The sequence below is a fragment of the Microdochium trichocladiopsis genome, assembly GCF_020744255.1.
Source record: "Microdochium trichocladiopsis strain MPI-CAGE-CH-0230 chromosome Unknown B0I36scaffold_9, whole genome shotgun sequence".
In the NCBI taxonomy this organism is placed as follows: Eukaryota; Fungi; Ascomycota; class Sordariomycetes; order Xylariales; family Microdochiaceae; genus Microdochium; species Microdochium trichocladiopsis.
The window spans coordinates 2,484,849-2,510,747 of record NW_025763552.1 but is presented as its reverse complement, the minus strand read 5'-3'; the positions used below and the strand labels follow the sequence as shown (position 1 = coordinate 2,510,747).

At 52.4% G+C, this 25,899-nt stretch overlaps 12 protein-coding genes across 12 annotated transcripts; 7 read left to right on the top strand and 5 right to left on the bottom strand.

The window, feature by feature from the left end:
* Window positions 1-1,554: 1,554 nt before the first annotated feature.
* Window positions 1,555-2,587, top strand: B0I36DRAFT_227413 (uncharacterized protein; the record flags this gene model as incomplete). The annotated part of the gene is made up of 3 exons (XM_046149093.1): window positions 1,555-1,755; window positions 1,841-2,292; window positions 2,389-2,587. Coding segments are annotated over 3 exons (852 nt in total), but the record flags the coding sequence as incomplete, so codon positions are not given.
* Window positions 2,588-3,263: 676 nt separating this feature from the next.
* On the bottom strand, window positions 3,264-4,560 carry B0I36DRAFT_353339 (uncharacterized protein; the record flags this gene model as incomplete). The annotated part of the gene is made up of 3 exons (XM_046157197.1): window positions 3,264-3,440; window positions 3,702-4,020; window positions 4,472-4,560. The coding sequence occupies 3 exons, from the start codon at window positions 4,558-4,560 to the stop codon at window positions 3,264-3,266; spliced, it is 585 nt and encodes a 194-aa protein (XP_046008740.1).
* Window positions 4,561-6,490: 1,930 nt separating this feature from the next.
* Window positions 6,491-7,032, top strand: B0I36DRAFT_353338 (uncharacterized protein; the record flags this gene model as incomplete). The annotated part of the gene is made up of 2 exons (XM_046157196.1): window positions 6,491-6,578; window positions 6,734-7,032. 2 exons carry the CDS (start codon window positions 6,491-6,493, stop codon window positions 7,030-7,032), a joined length of 387 nt encoding a protein of 128 aa, XP_046008739.1.
* Window positions 7,033-7,195: 163 nt separating this feature from the next.
* Window positions 7,196-9,936, bottom strand: B0I36DRAFT_166495 (kinesin light chain 1). Its single transcript, XM_046148734.1, has 3 exons — window positions 9,099-9,936; window positions 8,416-9,042; window positions 7,196-8,368 (listed from the first exon to the last, which is right to left on the bottom strand). The coding sequence occupies exons 1-3, from the start codon at window positions 9,856-9,858 to the stop codon at window positions 7,587-7,589; spliced, it is 2,169 nt and encodes a 722-aa protein (XP_046008738.1). The 5' UTR covers window positions 9,859-9,936; the 3' UTR covers window positions 7,196-7,586.
* A 1,618-nt stretch (window positions 9,937-11,554) lies between these two features.
* B0I36DRAFT_204415 (uncharacterized protein) lies at window positions 11,555-11,758 on the bottom strand (the record flags this gene model as incomplete). Its single annotated transcript, XM_046148812.1, has 1 exon — window positions 11,555-11,758. A coding segment is annotated over one exon (204 nt), but the record flags the coding sequence as incomplete, so codon positions are not given.
* Window positions 11,759-12,420: 662 nt separating this feature from the next.
* Window positions 12,421-13,442, top strand: B0I36DRAFT_367066 (uncharacterized protein; the record flags this gene model as incomplete). The annotated part of the gene is made up of 3 exons (XM_046159404.1): window positions 12,421-12,506; window positions 12,564-12,616; window positions 12,727-13,442. The coding sequence occupies 3 exons, from the start codon at window positions 12,421-12,423 to the stop codon at window positions 13,440-13,442; spliced, it is 855 nt and encodes a 284-aa protein (XP_046008736.1).
* Window positions 13,443-14,673: 1,231 nt separating this feature from the next.
* Window positions 14,674-15,708, top strand: B0I36DRAFT_332629 (uncharacterized protein). Its single transcript, XM_046155145.1, has 2 exons — window positions 14,674-14,863; window positions 14,929-15,708. Exons 1-2 carry the CDS (start codon window positions 14,756-14,758, stop codon window positions 15,217-15,219), a joined length of 399 nt encoding a protein of 132 aa, XP_046008735.1. The 5' UTR covers window positions 14,674-14,755; the 3' UTR covers window positions 15,220-15,708.
* On the top strand, window positions 15,664-15,960 carry B0I36DRAFT_249842 (uncharacterized protein; the record flags this gene model as incomplete). The annotated part of the gene is made up of 1 exon (XM_046150504.1): window positions 15,664-15,960. A coding segment is annotated over one exon (297 nt), but the record flags the coding sequence as incomplete, so codon positions are not given.
* B0I36DRAFT_332628 (uncharacterized protein) lies at window positions 15,812-16,234 on the bottom strand (the record flags this gene model as incomplete). The annotated part of the gene is made up of 1 exon (XM_046155144.1): window positions 15,812-16,234. A coding segment is annotated over exon 1 (196 nt), but the record flags the coding sequence as incomplete, so codon positions are not given.
* A 2,705-nt stretch (window positions 16,235-18,939) lies between these two features.
* Window positions 18,940-19,617, bottom strand: B0I36DRAFT_367064 (uncharacterized protein; the record flags this gene model as incomplete). The annotated part of the gene is made up of 1 exon (XM_046159403.1): window positions 18,940-19,617. One exon carries the CDS (start codon window positions 19,615-19,617, stop codon window positions 18,940-18,942), a length of 678 nt encoding a protein of 225 aa, XP_046008732.1.
* Window positions 19,618-21,219: 1,602 nt separating this feature from the next.
* On the top strand, window positions 21,220-21,672 carry B0I36DRAFT_249901 (heterokaryon incompatibility protein-domain-containing protein; the record flags this gene model as incomplete). Its single annotated transcript, XM_046150511.1, has 1 exon — window positions 21,220-21,672. One exon carries the CDS (start codon window positions 21,220-21,222, stop codon window positions 21,670-21,672), a length of 453 nt encoding a protein of 150 aa, XP_046008731.1.
* A 1,371-nt stretch (window positions 21,673-23,043) lies between these two features.
* B0I36DRAFT_353334 (uncharacterized protein) lies at window positions 23,044-23,391 on the top strand (the record flags this gene model as incomplete). The annotated part of the gene is made up of 1 exon (XM_046157195.1): window positions 23,044-23,391. One exon carries the CDS (start codon window positions 23,044-23,046, stop codon window positions 23,389-23,391), a length of 348 nt encoding a protein of 115 aa, XP_046008730.1.
* Between the last annotated feature and the right edge of the window lie 2,508 nt (window positions 23,392-25,899).

Genomic DNA, 25,899 nt, shown 5'->3' with positions numbered 1-25,899 from the left:
TGAGGACGGTTGATAGCGGATAATGAGCGGGCCCCTGAGGGGGCGCTGGAGAAAGTTCTAACGCCATAGCCATTACTGGCTGGCCGGACCAGTAGGGCTCCAGCGGCGCAGCGGGCTGGTCGAGGCTGCTGTGACCAAGACGGAAAAGATACCTGAGTCGCGTTTTCGAGTGGCACTCAAGGCAATGCGTGGCGCTGCGCCTCCTAAGGGAAGCATCAGTTTGCCCCCGCTCCTGCAGGGATGGCCTTTCTGATGTCGTGCAGAGTTTTCGACCGTGCTTGCCTAGGTATGAGTGGACTCGATACTCGTTACATTATCATTGAAGGGCACTTGCCCTCCTACACTTGGGACGAAAGAATGTGCTATGTGCGGAGGGGCGTACAGACTCTTAGATCCAAAAGACTGGCAAGCACTGTAGTTTATAATTTCCACCTTTTGAGGCCACCGGAGAGGGCAAGAACAGCCGGAAGACCACGACAACGATGCAGGTGACTGATCCTTCATCACTGGTTGAAGGATACCTGTTGCACTAAAGGAAACCAACCGAGACTGTGAAGACCCAACATGGCATCCGAGGTGGTCATAGCAACGGATGCGCTGCAGATCCCGCCAAAGAAGGCTTTGAACCAAGAGGCCACCGAGACACGCCGTCGGCCGCCACCCGGCTGGCGTGGTTTCCAGGAAAACCCCCTTGCCTCGTACCTGTCTGTGACCGCACGACATCGCCTGGTTCGGTGTGCGGGCGATGCTTTCCACCATGATACCGGTATACTTCGTTTGAACTCTGTTAGCATCGCTACGACTTCAAATGACGACCTCATACACCTAAGTGATCGGCTATACAGTTCCGACATAGTGGTTGAGCATGGTAAAAAGCAGAGCCACCGTTCAAGGGTCTGAGGGCAAACGTGCTGACCGGGACCTAGGAGCAAGCCTTCCCGGTCTGGTATGCTCTGGTTGGCGGTTGTAGCTGAGCTCCCTCACTAGTCTGGCGCTATGAAATCCCTGAAAGGCGGCATGCAGAGGTGTGACTTGGGGTTGTTCTGGCCGAGTTTTCATGGTCGTTCCCATGGCACTGTTAGCCAGGCCTAGCGTCGCACTCTGTCACGGGTGGCTTTCCGAACACCACCAGGCACTCTCGCCGACTTGGGGCCACGGGACAGGCTTGCCACAGTGCTGGGTTCCTGGCAAGGGCTCGTGTTGACCGTTTGAGAGCACCGATCCTTCTGTAGAACATCCCCGGCAAGGCTGGTCTTGCATATATCTTTACACGAACCCAACCCGCCGTTCCCCATATTAGCGATCGCCAGTTCCGCGACCGAGCCTGGCTGTTCTTGCTAGGAGCATTCCCGATCCTCCACAGGCAGCTTGTGCCGCCTTGACCATCTCAGCTCGCGAATCCGTCGACGCGGCGCCGATCTCACGCAAACAGCAGTAGCAATGGCTGGTGCACCTGGCCCTCCTCCAGTGTCCAACTATCCTCCCGGAACCCAGTTCTGGGAGACGGACGACTGGGCTGGCGGCCACCAGGCCCGACTCAACATCGCCCTGGTCATCCTCAGCTCTCTTGTTGTCTTCACGCGCCTCTACACTCGTTTTTTCATGGCCAAGACGCCCGGGTGGGACGATCTGCTCGCTGTGCTTGCGCTGGGGGTTGTTTGTGCACAGTCTGCCTTCAACATCCACCTGTCGTACCATGGCGCCGGCGCGCATATGGAGCTGATTCCATTACCTGACCTCATGGAGTTCTTCATTGTAAGCAAAGAACCTCTCTCTCTCTCTCTCTCGTTTCGGCAGAGAGACAACACTGGTCCGCTACTAATACTTCGGTCCATCTCAGGGACTGAACAATCTCAACCTCCTTTATTTCTGGGGTGTTGGGTTGGACCGACTTGCCATCCTCGCCTTCTTGCCGAGACTGAACAAGGACAAAGTTTACATGATCCTGATCTGGGCCACCATCGGCATGGTTCTTGCAACAACCTTGGGATGCTTCTTCTTCCGTCTGTTCCAGTGCAGCCCAGTGTCAGCCGGCTGGCTTCCCCCAATGTCGAGTGACGCGCAGTGTTTCACGCCGGTGCAGCTCGACCAGATGATGACGGCCCATGCCGTGCTTGGCATCATCTTTGACGCCATTCTCATGGGTCTGCCAATCTGGGTCATCTACACCAATATGCTGTGGTCGCGCAAGATGTTCCAGGTCATTGCAGTCTTCAGCGTCGGTATCTTCGTGGTCATCACTGGCTGTATCCGTCTGTACTACATCAAGACCATGGACTGGAAAGTCGATTCGTACGTCTGACACCCAAACAACACTGATAGGCAGTGTCTACCTTGAAACAAAAATGCAGTACGAAGGCTGACCATGGCTCATTGAACCACCCATAGGACATTCAGGATGGCCACCATCGGAGTGTGGACCGACCTGGAATCTCATATTGGTCTGTGGTGCGCGTGCTTCCCGGCGCTTCAGCCCGTCATCAGGATCGTCGCCTTCAAGCTCGGCCTCCGCTCCACCCTCGACAGCTACGCCCGCAAGACGGCAGGCGCCGGGGGCGTCTCGCACGGCTCGCGGCCCGGCAACTCGTCCACACACATGCGCTCAGGCCACCGCTACCTGCGCAGCGGCGCGGGCGTGGATGTCAAGACCGAGGCTTCCAACGAGAGCCAGACCAACATTATCGACCCGGTCAGGGACTACGAGCTGTCGAAGCTCCCCAAGATCACCAAGGAGACCGAGGTCCGCGTGGAGGTGCAATTCCGCGGCGCAGCCGGCAAGGACAGGAAAGAGAACTGGATCGATGTTTGAGCCCCGGGGGAGGGGTCCAGTTGCGTGCTTTTTGTGTGACGATCGGGAGACACAGGCATCTCCCAGTAACGACCGCCTTTTTGCTGCTTCTGATTTCATCACGGGATCATGACCACATAACACACCAACCAGTCAAAGTTTTGAGAGGATGATACCCTGACGTTGATACTTGGCCCCGTTTGGGGGCCTTAAAAGCATATTTTTGCTTCTCAGATACTCCTTTGTTATGGCGCCGTGAGCCGATCTTCCCCGAAGCTTGCTTTGGATTACGTGTACTTTTTCCGTTTTCCTTTCATGTTAAATTGGGATATAACAGAAGCACAGCGCAATCTACGTAATGGCGAGACGAATTCAATGGCAGGTCAGTTGCCTTGTGATTAGGCAGGGAAAGCAAAGCCTGCAAGTCCATCACCGACACCCGCTGTCCCTGGATGTGCACTAAAGGTTCTGGTCGCTAATATCGCACCAGATAACCGTCAGGGTATGCGCAGGTTCCGTCGGCTGGGCCTTGAATGCCTTTGCCTGGGGCCTCGGTAGCTGGGTGCACCTGGCTACGTTGTAACGCTACTCGGTGGGATTCTTCTTGTCTTGGAACATCCTTAACTAGAAACCCGGGCACGTACCACTGTGTCTACATGTACATTATTAAAGGGGGGCGGTGCTGTGCATGCGAGCATGTGCGAGTTCCTGAACCGCCGGCACGAGAATCGGAGTTGCACTGCCCTGAGCTTGGGCAACAACATTTGATCACTCTCACGAATGATGGCTCACATTCTCATGCACGGGCGCATGAAAGCGAAGTTGCAAGTAAGGTCGCTGAGTCCAGATTTAACAGGATTGGCTGGCTTAGAGATTTATGAATTTCTGTCAGCCTGCAGGCGGGAACAGTCACCAAGTTGCGTGCTTCGAGATCTGCTTCAGGACTTGTGAACAGTAGTCTACCTGCTGCGCTTGCTGTCCTTGCCTTTGCTGTCCTTGCCTTTGACTCCTTGCCTTTGGACTCTTTACCTTTGCGGTGCTTGCCTTTAGACTCTTTGCCTTTGGACTCCTTGCCCTTTCTCTCCTTGCCTTTGCCCTCTTTGCCGTGCCCTCTGTGCTTCTGCGGAAGTGTGGAAGGTCCTGGTTCGCAGAAATCGCGATTCGTATAGGTCGAGGGACCAGGGTCGGGGACTATGACGCTGGAGAAGTTGTCGTCATCGTATTCAGAGTCGCTATCCTCATAGTCATCATTATAGTCGTCGTCGTCGTCACTGCATCTGATTGGTCTTCGCAATGCGAGAAACAACAACTCTCCGACATCCTCTACGGGCTCATGAGGTACTGTACCCGCGCGATATCACCCAACAGATATCATCTAGGATTTATGCCTTATGCAGATATTGTCGACCCCAGAACCTCATCGAATCGATGAGAGCAACGTGCGTGCACACTGATGCTTGTTTAGAAGCACCAGGACCCGCAAGTAAACATCGATTATAGCGCTTACGAGGACCCGACTCAACTAATGGCGCAGTCTAGCATTCTCCGTTCCCTACCATTGCCCTTACAGACCCCCGTACCAGCGACATAAAGCAGTCGTCCACACTCGCGCACGCAACATCAATGCTTCGCACGTGGAACAGTAGCAGGCCAGGTAGCAGCCACTGAGTGCAGCCGCCTTACATGTCAAGTTGTTTCCTCACAGGAAGCATGCAGTGGAACATTCTGGCGTCCACTTCGCAAGGTGTCTGGCAACAAAGCGTAGACAGCATTGTATCCCCGAAGAGAGTGCACTCCGCAATTCTCGTTTCCGGCTACATTAGTGCTGGACTAATGCCTTTGTGACCCACTTCCGTACTCTGCGTGGTTGAACGCAGCTCGCGCCCATATCCTAGGCTACAGCCTGGCGGGTCTCATATGAGCGCGGACGACTTCGATCCTGCTTTACTACTTGCCCGAAGAGGCTCTGTCGTGAACAACGCCTGCTTCGGGACGCTGAAGTAGAGCAGAACCAAGAGAAGCGAGGATACAGTATCGTATGGCAGAATGAGGAGGTGGCTACGACGGAGGAGCCTCTCTAATCCGTGAGTGACATACATGGGAGGCTGGCCAAGTACAACGTCATTGCCCGTGGGGATCGCAAGCCGAGTCGGTGAGCCAGTTGACTCGTCCTGTATAGCGGTTAGAGGCCCCCTCTTGGAATGCTCAAACCATCACGTCCTTAGCTCGTCAATCTACGACAGGGAGCTTCCTGATCTAGCGCAGTGGAGATGCATCCCTGCGACGCACATGGCAGCCGCACACAGCGCGACCATCAATTGTAGTTGCGTAGAAAATGCCTGACCTTGTCAAGACCGACAATAGAATCCTTCCGGACAACCTTTTCCGCGACGAGTCCAAACCTCGAACATGATATCGAAGCCGCAGCAGTACAGTAGTGACCGCCACACGTGTCCGCTTTTTAGACACTAGTTAATGTTTCCGCACGGACCAGTAGATTATAGCACGCTGTCGGATGCACTGTGCAGATTAATCCACAATAAGCACCTTACAAAGTAGCGTGCAGCCAAGGACAGATTGAGTGTTGCTTGAAGAAACTCTTTCGAGAGGCCCACATACGACCCCTGCTCTGTTCTGCATGGCTCTAGCCCAACCCCATGGTGATAAGTCCTACACAAACAAGCGCGGGAAATTCATTCATAGTATCGGGACGCGAGGATCGCATCTCACTGATTGCAATTATCAATCGATTGGGCTTTTATCAGTAAATATGTCCCGACGGACACCAGAAACTAGGGCGACATACATAAACATTCGAATACTGAGTCTGATCCAGGCGCCAGACCATTTCGATGATTCGCCCTTCTATTAGCACACATCACCCGACCCCAAAAACCCGTCTCAAGCTCTTGTGCATACCATCCCATCGCTTCCATTGAGCATCCGGAAAGCATGTTGTAGGTATCTCCTCTACCGTTCTCGGTTGTCACAGGGGAACACATCCCGCGCATGCCGGGCAGCCTTCTTCAATTATTTTGCCACCGGAAGGCCATCTTATGTAGCTTCTTCCCTCAGTCAGTGACCATGATTGTCAAAAGGGGAGGAAGCGTGAACGGAAATTGAACAAGTCGATGGCCGTTGTGGTATCGGACTCAGCATAACAAATTGTAGCTGCATTGCCGGTGTGCGACTGTCGAAGCTGGGAGATATCGAGTTCTCGAGAAGGGCAGAAAAACAAGTCCCTCAAAAGCTTTCTCACTCAAATACGGGACAGAATCCATGGGTGTCTCAGCCGTTCTGTATTTCTCTACTGGACTAGCTAATTTTTGCGCCTTGAAGTCGAAGGTACGAGTACCATCTGATCGAATGAGCTATCACAAACTGCATCTGAAGAGAAGTAAGCGCATGGCAGTGCTATAAAAGGAAGTAACTACAGTCACTGCCAGAGACATCGGAACAGTCACACCCTGCAAGTCGTCCGGGTGCCGATCCAGCGACCAGAATATGAACCACATGGCCGCCGCAAGTGTGATAACGAAAATGTGATAACAGGAATTGCAATGATGAGCATGGAGTAACGCTTCTCGATATGCACACTCCACGCAGTGATGCGCGAATCTGCACTGTCGCTCAATCTTACGGGAAGAGCGTCATTCGGGATCTTCAACGTGCCGCACTCCTTTGGATGCTGGAGGAAAAACCATGTCTGCCCGCTGGGCAAATTTTGGCCGTCCTTCCAAGGAGATGGCCTGTACTTGTATTTTGAGAACTCGGCATGGTCTTCGTCCAGGTACCGCTGCTTGTCTGTGCCTAACGAGATATATCGGTGTTTCGAGGCTGGGCGGAAGTGGAAACTATGGAACTGCTTGATGTCAGTAAACGGCTCTCAGAGTTCTGGATCGTGCCTCTCGGGGGATGGGGGGGGGGGGGGTATTTACTCTGTAGAACTGGACACTAGTGGGTCGCTTGCAGCGCGAGGACGGGAGTTTAGTCAGCGCGGCTCGCATATTGTGCATCGTAGCGCTGTCGTCTTCGCCGAGGTTGATGGCGACGCCAAGCGATTCGTTACGACGAGTATTTATGCTGACGAACGAGATTGGGCTGCCTTGCTGTCCGTGTGGTTGTGGTCTCTGGTTTGCTACCTAAAGCCTGGAAAGCGCATCTTAACTAGAAGCCCCAGGGTGGTCGTACTCGCTTGGAGCCAGTCCGGAATGGCTGCCCGGAGGCTGTCGCTGCCGGGTTAAATCGTCGCGCCGTTGTATGTAATGTAACGGTGTACTGTGCTTGAGATAGACAGCATTTTGGCCGCTCCTCGCCGCTGGCCAGCTTGTTGGTTTCGCCATGTTTACGCTAGCCTCGACTAGCTTGGGAAATAACATTTCTGCGACAGGAGTTGGTACATCCTCGTAGAAATGTCCATGTCGAGCAAAAGGCATTGAGTAAACCCTCGTGAAGCCACGGGCGAGGCGTCTCTCTGTGTCAGATAGCGGCCACCACGACAGATATGTCCCGAAAAGTCGCTCCACCACGTGCTTGTAGCCGTTAATAAGCCACGGCCACAGAGGCTGCCAGATACCGACTTTATAGTCCAGAGCGGGATCAGTAGGTCCAAGAGCATCTGCTGCCCTCTCCCGGATACCCTCATCGTCGTCCTGTCTGTCTACTCGATGCTCGAGAGTGTGTCGCGCTGACTGAACAGCCGGGTCCGATGGCCCGAGGAGCTGCTCAAGACCATCGTAAGCACGTTGATGATATTGACGCGCTTGTCTGAAACGGCCCTGGTCTGATTGCAAAGATCCTAGGTTCGTATGGGTGCTGGCCGGTATGTCGCAACTTGATCTGGTCCGAGTGCCTTCTCTCTCCCATCGAGCGCCCGCAAGTACATCTTCTCCGCCTCATCCAGCTTCCCCTGGTCACAGTACAGATTACCTAGAGAATGGAAAGCCCAGTCCGAAGGAACATCGCTCTTCTGTACTGTTGAACAAGACCGGATCGCATGTGGTAGTAGTCGCTTCTGAATTAGCCAATATTCGGCTTCATCGTCTGATGGAACCTGCGATGCCACGCTTTCGATTGCAAGCTTGTTCAACCAGCCGTCCCACTCCGCGTTCAATATATGGACCGTCCAAGAATGCAAACAACCATGTATACTGTACCCTTGTGTCTCCTGGAACATGGTTGTAGGTTCTACAAGGCCATAATCGTGAAGCACGCCCATTACGTCGATGAAGTTAAGCTCTTCTGAAAGCTGCTTCATCCACACGGGGCTCATTTCGCTTCTGGCCCGCACAAGACTGAACCATATGTCTTCGTTGTTGAAGTAGGCCCACCACCGAAGCAGATCAGCCGCAAGTGGGTTCTGTGCCTGAACATGCTCATACGACAGCTGCCATGTTGAACTCAAGGTACGATCTGCGTAGGATCTGAGATGCAGATTACCGGTGATTCTTTCCCAAGATTCCTGGTAGTAGCGAAGGTACTGACGTATGCTAATTGGAACGCGCTTCAAATATGCTCCGGCCGTAGCTAGAGCGAGGGGAAGCCCGTCCAGCTTTCGCACAAGGTCTTTTGCATCACCATCTAAAACACTATTAGTGGCTGAAAATTAACTGCCTTGAGATTCTTACCATCTTGTAAGCCATTCCGGCCCGATACCTTTGATAGTATTTCTAGACTCTCGTGTTCGGATTTGAGTTTGTCAACTCGAATGTGGTATCCCATGTCGATTTGCGACAGTCGTGTTGTGATCACTATGGAGCCCTGATGTGCACCAGGAAGAAACTGGTGTATGTCGACCACTGCGTCGGCTTTCCGTCCTGGAAGTTTCGGGTCGTCATAGTTATCATACACAATGAGCCATCTGGTGTTGCCTGGCAGGCTGAGCCACGCCTTCATGGCCTGGACAATCTTGTCGTGGTCCTGCTGCAGGTTCAGTCCCTTGAGGCTGCCGGTGTCGGCACTCTGTTCGAGGATCTGCGTTGCGATCCTAGCGAAGCTCTGCTGAATAGACGCTTCGTCTTTGATATTGATCCAGAAGATGGCCGAGTACTCGTCTCGATACCGGTTGATATAGGTCGCAGCGAGCTGTGTCTTGCCGATGCCGCCGAGACCATGGAGTACGACAATGCGACGGCTCCCATCTGAGCACAGCATTCTCCGCATCTCGGATACTTCTGCATCTCTTGCTACGAAATGTGGAGTCTCAGGGACGCCCGACAGGCTAAAGCTGATCGAGAACTTGTTGTGGTGAGTGCCTAAGTGCATTAGTCAATATGAATCCTCTCTTCTGAGTTTCTGAGCTGTGTCTCACCTTTTACAGATCTCTGTACCTCTTCTCGCAATCTTCTCTGTGCTTGTTCGCGACCCTCGCCATAGATGAGTGGCATGTGGACGCCGAATATCCCAAGCAACGAGTATGCCATATCTTCCTCGTATTTTGTTTCCCGATTGCGGACCCACGCCTCGCGTTCGGAGGTCGTAAAGTCAGACAATGGTGTGCCCCGTAGAGCCCTTGCAGGAATCCCTGTCACGTCGCGTATGACAGCCTCTAGTGACCTCTTATCGCCCAAGAAAACACCTTCCTTGGAGTAGAACTCGACAGTCTGCGGGGCGATGAGCTCGTGAAGTGTCCAGCCCCGCGTAAACCACCGACTGCCTCGGAAAGCGATATCCCACGATGCCACACCTGGCTGCTGACTGGATGTTGCAGAACAGGAGGTCGATAGACAAGAGACGCCGGACAGGAACACGTAGCATCGCTTCGCGCTGCGGTACCACCTGAACATGCTATTGATTGCAGTTTGGAGTTCGATGGCGTCTGATTTGTCAATACAACAGGTGTCTACCCAGAAATGCTGCAGGCCATGTCGCTTGGCCTGGTCGGCGCAAAATTTGATCTTATCGTAGCCAGCTTTCTGTTGCCAGTCATTGGAATTCGTTTTGACATCGTTGTAGATAACCTCGTCTTCGCCCCAGGTGTGGGAAAGAATTGCGTAGGGGGGACTGTCGTCAGCGCGCAGATCGGCGGTGAGGATGTAGTTGTTGGAGTTATCTCGTTGCAGTAGCCGCATTGCAGAGTATTACCGATGGCATTCAGGGTTCCTGGTCGGGGCGAAGGAATCTCGGTCGCCGAATAGCACGCGTGAAGGTCAAATGGGATGCAGGCATCAGCATTATCACGGTAAGATATTGGGCGGTCTCAGCTCTTGCGTAAGGCTGAAAGTGCGGGGTAAGGAGGGGGTTCGATAGGACACTTACATGCATGGTAAGGCAGACTCGTCAATCACCTGTGACGCACTATTGTGCATAAGTTATACAACATAACTTTACCGCATATTCTCTAAAGCACCGACTTTGAATCATTTGCAGTGCAAAGAGCTGCACTTTACAATCTAAGATAATCCTATATAAAACATGGATTAGTTAAGTTAACCCTAAGCAAAGTTTTAACCTCACAAGCTTAAACGCTAATGAGGAGCATGTTGATGGATAATTACCATGTTTACGACAACGTCTCCCGCGCACCATACTCAAAAAGCATCGGCACCTGATACGGAGATTCGAATGGCTATTTAAGGCATGCATAGAAACCTTTAATGCTCTATTCAATGAGGAAGCATCTTGATCGGAGCAATGAAGCTCACGCACAGTTCGGATCGCTCTACAATAACCTGCAATATGTGAAGCGCGAACCACGAAGCTGACGCAATCCGAGCGCATAGCCTCGATTGCTGTTAAAGGAGGCTAGAGCCAGTGCGCCGAGCGCACGTACGGCTTCTCCTGATTACAAACGTTGGGGCTTCCCCGCGTAAGGAAAAGCTGACCACGACGCGAGCTCTTGGCTGTGCGGCGGAGTGGGAGGTGTGTGCAAAAAAGACATTCGCGTTACAATTATTCCACATCAACAGGCGCAAACAGGCTTTGATGCCCTGCGTTGTGTGGAACTGTTGTACTATGCCATCGTCCTTCGGCAGGCATGGTGAAGTTTGTCCGACGATTCGCGATGGTCACCATTGCAGATAGGTTGACGAAGAAACAGCCCCCAACTGCTGCATGTCATGCTGTAATCCACTTTTGGAGGGTACTTGTTATTGGACAGTCTGCACAGTGTGCATCATTATGTGCCACAGTTTTGTGGTCCGTGCGGGAACATCAACTACAGTCTGAAAAGCGGACACAGTTCGCGGTCACTACTGTACCAAACAGCCTATACACAGTCCTAAGCCACAACTTGGTTTGGTATGGCACGGTCATTACGCACAAATGGGCCATCTTCGAGGCGGGAACAGGAGAAGTACGCGAAGGATGACATAGTGTTGAAGTCAGAAATGCGCTGTATCAATCCATTTGCGAACAAGTGGGATATTTGCCATCCCAGATCTCAGGTTCTAATGCAGTCAAATTCGAAATCGGTGTCCACTTTCGCCGATCGTAACTCTCTCTGCGCACGGTCCACCTTGTCTTCGCGATGCTAAGTGCATGGAGCCACAAACAAAAGCTGTCTGCAGGTCGGTGGGGCAGTTCATGACAGCCATTTCGGGCTGCACATCGGATTACCCTATCCTTCACCTCTTGCATAAACAGGATGATGTCTGGAGAGGAACCCTTGGAAGGACTCCCCAAGATAATTGTAAGCTTTTTGTTAAATGACTTACTACTTTGCAGTCAAAGTCGAATCTGACCGGGTCTTATGAGGTGTTTCTATCCCAAGTGACTTTTCTGTAATGATAGGGAGACTTAAGGTTTGGATACACAGCTCCACCAGCCTATGACCGGTAGCTGCTCTATATGTGGCGATCCGTCGGCCGGTAGTGGCACAGTATACGGGTTCGCGATTGGCTCGGCGGCGTGGCTGTAGTCGACAATCTGGCCGAGTGCCTCGCCCTTGAGACGGTGCGTCCGCCAGAAGTGTAGTCGTATGCCGTCGTCCGGCCGGATCGCGACCCTACACGAGACGCAGAGGAGGACGCGATGCTCTTGGCTACTACTGGCGTCAGCCGCAGGCCAGCTCAGCAGTCCGACCTGCCCCCCGGTGCGACCAGCGTCAGCCTCGAAGTGTATCGCCATCGCTAGAAAGTCCTTTGATCACAACTGGACTGTCAGATTGAAGGGTTAGAGAGTGTATATATGAGGTGTATTTTCTATTCTACGCGTAATAACTAGCAATTATGACGGCTTCTCGCCGTACAGGTTGCGGGACCGTCCAGGCCGCGCTATGTATCATGGGTCATTTAATGAGAGGGGAGACACGGCACAGCGCAGGGTTGGCTGAGGGTTAAGGTTGGGGTTCAGACACGACTAGGGGTCCAGCCGCGCCCCGGACCCCCTGTGGTAATGACCGTCATGGTAATGACCGTCACTCGACCCGACAGGGGTTTACCCAACCCACCCTTGACTATGGGCTTACCCCAACTTGCCCCTGGTAGTGACGGTCACTACCGGGCTGAATGAGGGTCAGGGCATGAGAATTAATAGGCTTGTCCTCCGCGTCGTCCGCCATCTCGAACAAGAAGCACGCAGGTGCTTGGACTTGCGACAGTCCGAGCGGCCTGGAACAGTGGCGTACATCACCCACTCCCGAGATTGGCTTTGACAAGGTTCTCGGTGGAGCCTTGATCAAAACGGTACCGCCCATGGCAGTTTGCTGTCAGAACTGGGGCATATATGACGCCGAGAAATGTGCTGCGGCACAGACGAAATACACGGACGCGTACTTCCAGTTGGTTCCCTGGAGACGAACCTAACACTCTCCAAAGTAAGACTAATTTTGGTCTAGTGAGAATGATCCAACTTCCATCTTCTGGCCTCTCTACCAAGGCCGAACCAGATGTATGGCTGCGAATGAGTGGAGGACCTCATCGCCGTCGTCAACGGCACTGTCCCATTTTATTCCAGCCGAAGCTTGGAGCAGCGAGTCGACAGCTTGCCATCGGACGTAGGGGCAGTCAAGTCCAAACGCTGGAGTCTCTATACTTTCGTCAACCGATTTCTGTCCTTCAACGCATCCGATCCGCGCGACAAGGTCCACACTCTCATAGGGCTTGCCGACAGCGTCGAGCATGTCTCCCGTCTGCCGCCTATTTCTTACCAAGGAGACACGTTCGGCGCCTTCTGGAGCGTCATTGTCGCGGAGCTAGAGGCCAGCCTGAAGTTGGACTTCCTAGCTGACGGCTGCGGAATCCAGCGGCCAGAGGGGTTCCCGTCGTGGATGCCGTTGTGGTACGAGACTGTCGACAGGTTCACTACAACCAGCCTTGCCCGCCTAGAAAGGGGGCCGGGCGTCAAGTACCGGGCTAGTGGGAGGAGCATATGTAGAGCGCAACTGCGTTCCCAACAGAGGCTCCTAGCACTTGCCGGGGTCTTTGTAGGACGTGTCGTCGGCGTCGGCAAAGCCATGGACCGCGACGCGGCCCACAACGACCAGCTTGCCCTTCGCACGCAGTGGGCCGGCATGCTTGGTTTACAAAACGTCAAGGCAGAGTTTCAGCGCCTATTTGCGAGGTTGGAGAGGCGAGAAGTCTCGAGAGGCGACGTCCAGACCTTGTTCGCGGGTTATCTGCGAGAACAGCCCATCGAGAAGAAAAACCTGTACGAGCTGCTCGATCGCACCATGCTCGGCGCCGTCATGCGAGTTTCGCAACGGAACGGCGTGTAATCCACGAAGGTGACATTCCAACCACGGGGTCAAGGGTTGTGCAGTGGGGCGGCGGCGATGGCAAGGATTCATCTCCACGCAGGAACTCTCGCTGAATGTGTTCATTGCTGAAACTTCACGAGGTCGCATCCTAATGGGGGGTTCTCATCTTAGATCAGGCGTTGACTCGGCTTGGCCGACGGATCCATGCCGGCTTTCTCTCCTGTCCCTTTTGGCGAGGATATGTGGCCGTCTCCTCCTCTATTATCTACACCATCAAACACGCGCCATGTCAGTTTCAAACCCAAGCGTATGGTTGGGAGCTTCAGTATACGGACCGCAACATCCTTTGCCGGATCGGCACCAGTCGAACCATTGCTCGCCATTGTGTGTTGGAGCTGGTCAAAAGTTGGCTTGGTTGGAGGATTGGGGCAGTTCTCGGAGGAAGAGGGAGGGGAGAAAACGGGAGAGGTCTCCTCAAAAGAGGGAAAGGGCAGAGCCTAAGAACGATGATTGTATAAACAAGAAATTGTGCCAAAGACCCGGGCACTGTTTACTCGATTAGTTATCGAATTTCCTTTGATGATGGGAGCCGACAGTTTTCGCTGTAGCACTGGTGACGGAGAGGGGGGCGCTACTGGGGTGTAGGGCGGAGGTCGGATTTGCTTCTGCAGAGGAAGTGCTTGCGCGCTAGACGATGATGGGATGTCCACGTCACTTATTTCTCATGATGACGAATGAGTAAGTTACCTCGTACCTCGCACATGGAGTCGAAGTCGACCGTAGACCGCAAACTTGGCGGGTGCTCTTGCAGCTGCGACTCATTGGCTCGTCGCGATCGCGCACGTGTCACAAGCAACACTTCGGCCATCGAGCTTTCGACACGATGGTGCAGGGCCTCAATGAATGCCTGATCTGCTCTAAGAGCTTCGCATCGCATCAGAAGCTGCGCAAGCCTAGTGAGTTCAGCTTGGTATGTCAGAACGTATGGTTACAACATCTACGAATATGGGCGCATCGGTTGCAACATTATTGAAGATTCAGGCGGCAGACTTCTGCATGGACGCAGAATGCGGAACAATGCCCTCATGCTGAGATGGTCGCAGTTAAGAGGAAATTGGAGAAGCACTGTGCGGGGGTAACATCGCGATCGGCCCTTACGTAACGGGAGTTCAGCTAGCGCCTGTGCTATGCGTGACGTGAGCCGGGACATATCGGACAAAAGTTGTGGAGCTTCCGTCACGTCGATACAGGTTATTATAAGAACTCTATGCAGGATGACGACGTTCGGCCTACCTCCGTGATTTCTCCTCTTTCAACTTCCAACTGCGAGCATGGATTCTCCCCAAAACGAGAAGCCCTCTGCCGAGGGGGATGAGCGTCTCCTGAACTTGTATGGAAAGATTCCAACCAGAGGAGACCTTCTCCATCACCAGTTAGAGGTATCGATATGCTCTACCGTACTGCTAGTCAGTTCGAACCAAGCTAATCCGGTCATCGGCTCCAGGGAAGAAAGTACTTCGATTCCGGTGACTTTGCACTCTCACAGGCCCACAAATGCTCCAACATCGGCGCCGTAAATACCGGCAGCGAACATCCCTTCCGGAAGAGCATATCTCATCCCTTATCTCCCGTACCAACATCCAGCAACGTCGACAATGACGCTAACCAGCAACTGCAAGGCGAGATGACAACTGGCGAGTCAAGATCTGCTAGCAATCTCAATCAGGACATGGTTCCTCAGGCTGGCAATTCGCAGGGTAGGCCTGAATATGCGAAGCAGGAAAAAAGCGTCTAGATGCTGGCGTCTGTGGCACAGCTAGCCAATCCCCTGAGTGACCAGCGATCACAGAAGCTGAACGATGGACTATGGACCATGGGCGGTGGACTAAGGACCATACTCTTATCCTGGTACGGTGGCCTAATACATGGTGGTGTTGATCCGGTAGATATATGCGAACGAGATATTCGACAGTGTGACCTGCACATGCCTCGCAAGGACGGGTACTAGGCCTGTCGAGAGATACGACAGTGGGAGCGCGAGAACGGCTACCCGACGCTGCCCATAATTGCGCTGTCGGCTAAAATAATGTCGATGTACATGACAAGTGCTTGTCGGTCGGATTCGGCGACTACGTGACGAAGCCGGTGGATTTCATCAATCTCAGCAAAACCAAGTTTAGGTTCTCTGAGGGGAGCGCGCCCGCAACGGGAATTGATTGGTGAAAAAGACTCTCGATGCCACTGGTCGCAAATCCTCATTCCGGGCGAGCTGAAGAGCAATCCATCGGCCGACAAAGCGCCAAAGGAATGGCTTGATCTTGGGAGGTACGGGAGGGAAGTACTCGCTGCTCAGGACACTCGTCGCTTCGTCTTGGGCTTTGCCATCTGTGGTTCTCTCATGAGGATGTGGGAATTTGATCGGCTGGGAGGGGTCGCGTCCGAGCAGTTCGACATCAACGAGGATGGACTGCAGTTCGTGTTCACGATCCTCGGGTTTCTCTGGATGAGCGAGGAGGAGCTTGGCTTTGACCGATAATCATGACGGCGAATGATCAGCGATTCATCGAGCTTAGATTCCTGGCTTTTCGTTCGATATTCTAGAACCGTCCTCAACTTCTTGTCCGGGTTACCGCACTTTCGGACGGCAAGAAAGCGGCATACGGTGTCGGCGAAGATAAACAGTGGCACTGCCATCTTAACTAGAATCTGTATGAGGGCGGCGGCGAAGTCAAGCCACTTCACCGCCATCCTCATGGCGTCCTCCTTCCCCGGCCTGTCGCGGCTGTCGTCAGCCGAGACCTTCATCGTGTGGCTCCTCAGCAGCCAGCTCCAGCACGACGGCCACGACGTAGCCACGGCGGCGCAGCGGCGACGGGCGTCAACGGACTTCAGCGAGCCAACTACGGCATCCTGTTCGACCTGCCGTTCCAGGACTTCTTGGCCGGGCAGGCGTGCGGTCGGCTCTGCCGCCAGGGGCAGCGCCAGGAGACCTTCTTCTACACGCTCTACTCGGACGACAGCAACGCCGACAAGTTGATTCTCGAGCGCCACTCGAGACGGAAAGCCACGTTTGACGTGGTGCTGAACGCGACCCGAGACTGACGCGCCTGGTTTGGGCTGCGTGGTTGTTATCGTAGCTCAAGCTGCTGGAGAGCGGGTGTGGATACGAAGGTCGGCCGATACTATGTTGCTGGTTGGGGAGATGGACGATTAAGGACGTGACGATTAGGGGCCTGATCGGTCAGTAGCTACGTGAACTTTACGCCTATGCTGACCCAATCTACAAGCGTCCTCTGCAGCCAGCTGCCTATTTGCAACCGCCGTTCCTGCGTGAGAAATACCCTTAGCGGGGCAGCTGATGCATTGGGATGCATTTGGGAACATTCGGGGTGGCGTTCATGCTGAGCGTGGTGTTTGCCGGAGGCTAGCACCCTCTGCCTTAAGCCTCTCGGATTTCCAACAAGCAAGATTGCTCGGTCTGCCTCTTCTTAGAACGCTCGCCGTCGATCCCTTTTCCAGTCCTTCGGGGCAGCGTGTACTGTCAGGTCCCATGTCTTGTGGCCATGCCCGTTGTGTCCAGACTACACTCCACTTCCTGGACTCCGTGCGTCAAACGTTGCCTATCGGCCATCATAATTCCGGATCTCGTGATGCCGTCGCCCTCGCGGACCACCCAGGCAGCGGCTCTGCATCACGAATGAGCGCGAACCAAGACTGCTTAGTCATGTTCTCAGGCCAGCACACAACCATCAGCCACTTCGGCTCAAATATTGTCCCGTCCGGATTTACGCTGCGTTAACAGGTGACTAGTCCTAGGATCGGCATTTACAACTATCGTGCGTGATTTCGCTTCGTTTCCACATCCTTCTAACGTCAATGGCCTGCTGTATACCTTCAGGTACTAAGTAGTCAAGCATGATTGGCGGGCATCATGCGCTAGGCCTGGACTTGGGCTGCTGCTTGCGCCTCTGACAAGGATTTAGGCCTTTCCAACAAGCTGCATATAACGTATGCATCCGCTGGCAGATCCAGGGAGATAACGCGCTCAGGGTCATGCTCGGTATAAATCCGAGCCTCGACGACAACGACATGCTCGAGCATCTAGAGCGCTTCACTGCTCCGTCGGTCGTCGAGTTATGCCCTCGCAAGCATGTGCTGAGATAGTAGTCGAGAATGATCCTTCTCGCCCAGTCTCTGCCTCTGCATGGCTACTTGGGCCTCGAAAGATCGATAGCCTCCTTGATCCGTCGGTCGCAGTGGTATGGACCTCCGAGCCAACTTTCTATGTGCTTCTCCGATGATCCTCCCTGTATATTGACCTGTTACTTTTCCCGATGCCATAATTCTTCGGAGCACTGGATTGCTTTCTTCCATATATATATGCATTTTCCAACTCTAAACACAAGCTCATTTCGCTCTTCGGTACCTGAAACCTCGGTGTTGTGAAGGGGCCGCATTGCATGTGGCATACATTCCCGCCAACGCTTGTGCAAGTTTGTGTGAAGGGAATATGTCGTTGAGTTGACGTATCACGTCATGGGCGGTACGCTAATGCCAATTTTGCTTCTTGATCCGTGCACCAGAATACCTAGATATGCATATCGAATATGTAATCGCCTTTCGCCGGACGAGAAGCGAGTATCCACAGAGGATGCTGATCGTCCATTCGTTCTCCTCTGACTTTGACCCCGGCATAATCCATTGCGGTGATATTGCCTTCGGCTCGATACATGCAGTGAACCAGAGCAGATCAACTGCACCTGAGTCGGACTTAGGGACTTGATCAAATGAAGCGATCAGTTCGTCGCAACAGCGTTGAGCGACTTCCGGTGTCTGGTGCTGTTGCGGAATTCTCAGCCGCATACTCGGATTGCGTCCTTCTCGCGCCTACGCAAGAACGCTAGGTATTTACGGATCGGTACCTTGGCCTGATTGAGATATGCTGCTGCCAGCGTGATTGCGAGCGGAGGATGAGTCAGTTGAACAAGAAGATCTGCCACTAGCGCTTCTTCCTGGGGCGTTTGTTTCTGCGTGACAGACTTCCGAAGAAGCAGTGTCGCCTTCTTCGGGTCTATCTCCTCAATGTCGACTATATCGGACCGTGCAAACTGCACGGCCACCTGTCTCGTTCGTGTCGTGAACAGAATCAACCCGTTCTCGTTCTTAGAAAGATGCTCCTCGACACTAGCCTTAACAGCAGATCCGAAGAACAGCCCCTGGTTGCTAGCGTTTCGAGAAGACGCCAGATTAGACTGCATAAGCATCCCAGCATCCGGTATCCGCGGCTTCATATGCTTGAGACAATCTGTTGCTCACGTTGCCATACAGCTCTGACCTCACAGTGCCTCACACCTTGCGCTCTTGACAATGTTCTCCGAAGAGCCAATGTATCCCTCGAATTCGGACTCGCTTCTCGATTCCCCTTCGCCATCTCCCTCCTTAATCGGGCTCGCATAGCCATACAGTTCACTCGATTGATAATGATTCAAGACTTGCGGCGACACGACGACGCAGTTCAGCTTCTTATCGCGGCAGTATTCGTGTAGCGACAGTCGAATGCCTCGCCATTTGGCGCTGTAGCGGGGTTAAATAAGTTGTACGCGCCCTTCTGTGACACTGCATATGCGAAAGTGCATTTTGTCATGCGAGACTCATGTACGGCTCGCCGGCCCTGAGGAACCTCGTTAATGACAAAGTCTCGTGCCCATCCATAATATTGCTGATTCGTGGGCCTCGTTGGATCGATATAGTACACGGGTCTTCTGTGGTTCTCATCATGACCATTCTGATTATGGCTCAATGAGCCGCAGTGTCCAACCCATAGCACGTCCAAGCCTGTGCCATAAGGTGTGCTATCGTCCAAATCGCTGACCAGCTGGTGCCCAGTCTTACCGTAGCTGCGGCCGAAGGCACGAACGTTATCTGAAACGAGCCGCATCTGATCTTTAATGCGCAGATCCCAGTTCACATCGTCCTCGAGAATCAGCGCCGTTTCAAGATGTGCTAGCCATGCTGCAGCCGAGCCGGGCTCCGGGCGCGTTGTCTTGCCGACTGAACCCATCTTGCGGAAGGTCTCGATTGACAACTTCGCGACTGGTGGTTGGGGAGCAATGGTGAAGTCGAGGCCTGTAAGCTGCGTAGCAGCGTTGAGACCACGCGTTCTCCAACTAGGTGTCTTCGAAAGGACGAGCATCTTCTCGAACTGCTGGAGTATGGACTTGGTCAGTGGTAACCGTGATGGTTTGGCGATATCTGGCGAGCATAATCTCTCACCCCTCGCGTTCTGTTCCCAACCTACTCGCGCGCAGTACTGTCGCCATTATTCAACGGACCATCGGCTGAGCCCAGTGCGAGGTACGGAATCCTACAATTAGTCTGCAACCGGATCCGAGGGCTGGCGATGATTGCCAATGCTCCTGCGACGAGGAGACCAACGAGCGCCCTCCGCGACCGGCGGGCAACCATAATTCTGGTGATTCGAATAGAGTCATACATCTTGTTGCCAGCCACCCAAGCTTTACATGCTGCGTTGGATTTGCGATAAAGCCAGGAAGCTTGCAGATCATGTGGACTGTCAATGCCCTGTATTCAAAGTAGTCTGGTCTTGTGGGCCCATGCAATGCTTAAAGATGCCCCAGTGCATCGACAACGTTGGCATGCATATTTCGCTCTTAATAGCAACAGTTTTTCCTGCGGGCGAACAAGCATCGAGCTGAATCCGAAGCTGGGAAGATTATCAGCATCCTATGTTAGCTCTGACAAGCATCAGAATCTGGATGCAGCCCAGCTGATTGCCGGATAGTAGGACTAGGTCCAGGTTCGTATCACTGTGGAAAGGGACAATGGGAATATCTGGTGTAGGTTGAGCAGATTGTCCGACCCAATGATGCTGTGCTGACACAACACGGCATCATCGTGTTTGAAGGCTCTAATTGGCCTTCAGCTGCTGCTCCAGATATGGCTCCAGATCTTAAGTGGGCGTAGGTCATATCGGTGGTACGCCACAATTGGCGCATTTCTAGTGGGGTATCCAGCTTTGGGTCTGCATTAGATACCTGCATCATATCTCCGCTTAATGCGTGAATAGTAGTCCCAACCGAGCTGTCACTAAAATGAGTCGCAAGGAGCGGTTCCTAGAACGAGCTTAATACTAGCGAAGAATTGAAGGGGAAGACTGGGTGATGAGTATCGGAGTCGGAAGGAGGTGGGAGGCCCCTGTCTCTCTGCCAGGCTGTGCAATATGGAGGGGTGAGGCGCGGTCCGGCTCGTGGCTGTCATTGAAGACGTGGTGGTCATCTTGCAGGCAGTTCACGACTGGATGCCAACATCGGCCCCTGCTGGGGTAGGACTCTGAGACTGCTTGGCTCTCGCGGCTATCAAGCACGGCTCACTCCTTCGGTTTTCTTCTACGTCATGCAGGATGTCGCTGCTGACGTCTCACAAAGACACAGAAATTTCTCCACTAAGCAGGCATGTTTGCAGGACTCGGACCGGTCGCCGCTCAGCTGACGAATTGACGATCCTTACCATAGTACTTGCTGCTGATTCCGCCTAGACTGCGATGCAGGGATCAACCAAAGAGGCGTGTATGCTTGCATGGTGGCTGCATAGTGGCTGAACAGAGGCTGCGTAACCCCCCGCCCGATTGTCCTTCTGTAGAATCACTCTCGCTTCTTTGTTCCCATTGTCTCATCTAAAGTCTCGACTCAACAGTTTGCCAACGATGAATTGAGACGAGACGCGTTCAAACAGCCTTGTGATTTTTGTGTCGCTGTTGGTGAGGCACTCTGACAAAATGAAACCAGCACGGGGCACAAACTCGCAGGACCTCCCGAATGCGTTCCTGCCGCCTCTGGACGACGCTAGCAAGCAGATCCGACTGCTAAAGGTCGAGCCTGCAGGGTTTGCTGACGAAATCAGATGCACAATCGCCAGCTGCGAGCTTGGTGAAGTCTCAGCGTTCAACGCGATATCGTATACATGGGGCCCGGAGCAGCCTCAGCGCGAAATCTTCATTGACGGTCTGCGCTTTCCTGTGCGCCAAAATTGCCACTACGCGCTCCAACAAGCACGTCAATATCGGAGCTCGATACCGATATGGATCGATTCGGTGTGTATCGATCAGGACGACCTATACGAGAAAAGTGCCCAGGTCGGAATTATGGGCGACGTCTACGCGCGGGCTGCCACAGTGCTTGCCTGTATCGGTCAGAGCGACGCGGCCTTAACTTTCTCTAGTCTAATATAGGAAGCGAGTAGCTATCTAATAATATCGATCGAGCTAGCCTAAACTACGAGTATAAAAGTATTAATAACGAGCTCTATGTTAAGGCGGACTAGTACGAATAAGACCTTAAACGACTCGGTTAAAGATATATGTCACGATCCGATCTCCGGGGTCAACCGTCTGATCGGCGCGGTGGGGTTTATGTTCTGGATAAGGTAGGTAGCGACCTCATGCAATACTGACTCCGTGCTTCTCGTGTTCTCGAGGGGGTTGTCGTTCGTGTCTCTTGCGAGATATCACACTCGGATCAATTGAGTGACTAGGTCAAGTGAAGGGTGAGGGTGATACTTAGATTGATCGCTGAAGTACAAAGGTAATGACTGTCTACAAGGAAATCCTTCTGGCTCTATATATCCTTTGTCCTTCATCGTGAACTGTGTTGCCGTGCCTTGGAACTGTCAGTTCTACCGGCGCACTGCGCAGTTCCTACTGGGACTGCGCAGTCCCACAGTTCTTGGCACAGTTCCATGGTCTTGGCGTGGTCCTGTCCTGGATGACTCATCATGGTGGCTTAGGTAATGTTTCTTGGACCCGCGTGCATGACCTGCCCTTGTCCCTGGCCCGATCTTGCGACCTGTTGGTCGGGTCGTCACACTTCACCGCATTGCAGAAAGGCAGGGGGAGCTCATACGGTCTCTCGATGCAGACCTTCAAAACCTAGCCGATCACACCCAGGCCCATAGGGAAAACCCGCAACCCACCGAGGCAGTAGATAGAGGGCAGTACGGGCAGGAAATGAACGCCTTACACAATTCCGAAACAGCGTTTACACAAATGGATAATTCTCACCTCTTGAGCTACTTAGCAATGCCCATGTCTACACACCAAGATATTGGCGCGTCTGATAGCTATGGGAATCCTACCGGGACTCAGAATGGAGATGATGCTTGGAGGCTATGCGAGGCGCAGTCTAGGGGTTCTAGCGCGAGCTTGGCGAGTCCAGGTGGTGTATAGTTAACTACTTTGTGTATTTTCTTCTTCTTAGGAGAGCACATAGTACTCCAACATAATCTTATGCTATCTATCTTCGAAATATCTTCATTCTATCTGTTCCATTATGATTCGCAAAAGGCTCCTCTGCTGATGTATAATGTAGCGCAAAATGACTCAACATTGAATCGGCGGCTGCCTTTCTAGTTGCCCTTTGTACTACGGATAAGTAGCAGCCGGAAGTAGCCTTACATAATCGATAAGACCTTCTCCAGAATAGGAGCAGAAGTCGCGCTTATTATGTCCTTAGAGGCTTATCTATATAAGAATGGCCGCGGCCAGCTACATACTCCACTAGTTAAGTCAAGGCTAATGTGTGCGGCGAGTTACCTACAATTATCAATGCAAAAGACTAGGACTCGTACTGAGCAAACAATCCCTGCGTCCAGTCGGCCTTTGTCTCCCAGTATGATCGACTTTGAGATCCGTGCCTTAGGCGGCATGACCACTGCATTTGACACAAAGCCTGAGGAGCTGCAGAACCTAAAAAGCCCTATCCCGGTCGGAGATAGAATTATTGAACTGAATGTCGAAAATGCGCGCCTAAGGCGTGAAATAGACTACTACAAGACCTTAACCAACGAGGTCCTTCACCCACTTTTAGCCCACGTCAGGTTTCACACACAGGGACTATTCTCAGCGGTTCAAAGACTTGATGCAAAGATCGAAGAGGCCAATGCGCGATTGTGAGAAGAGTCGACGGGCTAAGTGGAAAAGGCGCGACTTCAATATAGCGCTAACTATATTCTACAAGTGTTGTGTATCCATGTTCGGCATTCCCTGCTCTTTATATATGGACGGGATATTAGTCTTGGGCTATAATGGGTCCTTACCTCGTTACTATAGCTCTACTTGATTTAAGAGGCAGGTAGAAAGAAATACTTATCATATATATGTGTAAAGCCAGTGATATTACATGGGCCTGAAGCTCTAACTCAACGTCTATTAGACTGCCGTAAAGAGGGCAATTAACGATAAGATAATAGCTACGACTAGCAACCCATCCGCTGCCCAGTAGAAGCACAAGCCTGCTATCCGATAATAATAACGTACTACCTTAAAAACATATCTAAGTTCCTTAAAAGTCCTCTTTCACGTCCGCACATAGGTAGCGAAGTGCCCACGACTTGGAAGCGCAGCTTAAGCGCGACATCGGTAGTAACTTGTTAATGCCCTCGCGCCCTATTCGCCCAACTCGGAAACCCGCGAAGGAGAAAGGAGCCCGAAGTAATAGTATAACTATTCGTCTCACTCAATAAGCCCAAGCCCTATTAAGTAGTAGCTAGCGCCCTCTCGCCTATAATGTATGGCCAAGTAGCACAGCTAAATGAAAGCAGGCGCTATGGTTACAGGATCGTAACACGAGAGATAGAGAGAAGAAGGCTACTGCTCCGTGCGACAGGACACTACGGACTATAAGGCACATCTGCTGGCGCGATCGAAGTTATATCCCCACGATACCGCCATAGTCTTACGAGCACTAGTTCTTATATGTTTCTTCGGAAAAGGCTCCCATCAATAGCAATTCCAAGTTTGTGACTTGAATGCTCCAGAAATGGCGCCTCCGTAAATCGTGAGTAACTCCAGGCCATAGTCCCCCCGCAAGCTGCTAACTCAAGTGGAGTTAATGTCTTATCTCCATTGAGTCCATACGTCCAACCACGAGCGATCTCTCCATTATGCTCTGTTTCTTGCGATCGTCTGATTACTAAAACCAAGATTTTCCTGTGAAACTTTGAGAAGCCGACTCACTGGCTCAAGCCTTGCTAGACGTGGGTCGCGGTATACTATGTAAGCTCTCTTCTAGATATTATCCGTACTCCGAACTTACCAATCGTTCAAGGACATTCCCTCGCCCCACGGTACATCAGTCGACGATTAACGAACAGGCAGGATACTGGAAAGCACTATGCGAGCAAGCTACAGTCCAACTCGAACTATGTCAATCGCAAAATCGTGACCTTAAGGACTTGGTAAAGAGCGCCGCAGAAAGCTTTGATGAGCAAGTGATGCGCAACGATATCCTACAAATGCAGCTAGACCAACATAAAGAAACTATGGCCGAAATGGTCAGAGATGCTTCGGACAAAGACTACGTTATAGCAGCACAGGAATTCCTCCTCGGCGCTGCGAATGATGAGATGAACAACTTGGGCAGATCCATCACAGAAAAGAATGGGCTGCTGGCTGCGTTCCAAGCACTGGACCAGCAGGATCAAACGGACCAAGACCAGCCCCAGACAAAGAAGAGAAAGATACTGTGATGAAGTCTGAAAGACAGTACTTCTTACGCTAATTATTGCAGGCAGTATGGCGGGAGAGGACAACAGCTATAATGGAACTCTTACATAGTCCGCATGGACGAAAAGTCATGAGGCAGGAGTGAGATCATTATATATATCTGTGTTCATATGCGAACCGTTACGAGCCACGATTCTTCCGTAAACAATTCGAGTATAACCGCGTAGCCTTGAAAAAGGGATTGATTCACGGTGCAGATACTCCAGCTCCCCTCTTTACTACACTAGCTCAGATTCTCGAACTCCAGTTTGCCCAGAACTATAGGATCTCATAGTTTCTCTACCTCCCTGATAAATTGATTCGCGCATATATGTCCCCTGGATTTCAGACTGTTAGTCATATGTTCTCCACTATGAATAGGCTCCCGCTATTGTAGGCGGCCGCCCGAGGATGCCCGTAACACTTAGGCCATCGATTGTCTTCAGTAACGCAGTCGCATACTGCTTTATTTACAAGTTAGCAATGCTTTTACGATCGTCCTACGCTAGTGTTCTTTCGAGCCACGACGTAACGACGAGGTTTATGTAATTCCAACCTAAATTGAACCACGTACATATGCGATGAGAAGTTGCGCCAAGCTTGACATTCCTATTGCCTCGTTAATACTATAGCTACGTGACTTGCCTAACGGAGGCGGTGCTATTTCATTATGGGCCGAGGTGTTGTGCGCTTTGCTGATTTTACATGCAAGGCTGGCTTCCTTGTCTGGGATACCGCATACCTCCATTTTCTGTTCTGCTCGTCGGCACCGCGGATTGTGCCTTCCCACCTTGCCTTGAACTGACTCAACGGACCAGGGAATGGCGTGTTATGTCACGACTCGCTCCTCTAGATCTGTCCCACCCCGTTCGGCCGCATCAGCTACCATTGCCGAGGAAAGCACGTCAAAGGGTCTTG

Bases quoted from the DNA above. Each gene is read 5' to 3' on its own strand.
- B0I36DRAFT_166495 (XM_046148734.1), bottom strand. From the start codon at position 9,858: ATGCGGCTACTGCAACGAGATAACTCCAACAACTACATCCTCACCGCC. The intron at 9,043-9,098 runs GTGAGACACAGC...TAATGCACTTAG, and splicing joins GGTACAGAGATCTGTAAAAG to GCACTCACCACAACAAGTTC. The intron at 8,369-8,415 runs GTAAGAATCTCA...ATAGTGTTTTAG, and splicing joins CCGGAATGGCTTACAAGATG to ATGGTGATGCAAAAGACCTT.
- B0I36DRAFT_332629 (XM_046155145.1), top strand. From the start codon at position 14,756: ATGGATTCTCCCCAAAACGAGAAGCCCTCTGCCGAGGGGGATGAGCGT. The intron at 14,864-14,928 runs GTATCGATATGC...CATCGGCTCCAG, and splicing joins TTCTCCATCACCAGTTAGAG to GGAAGAAAGTACTTCGATTC.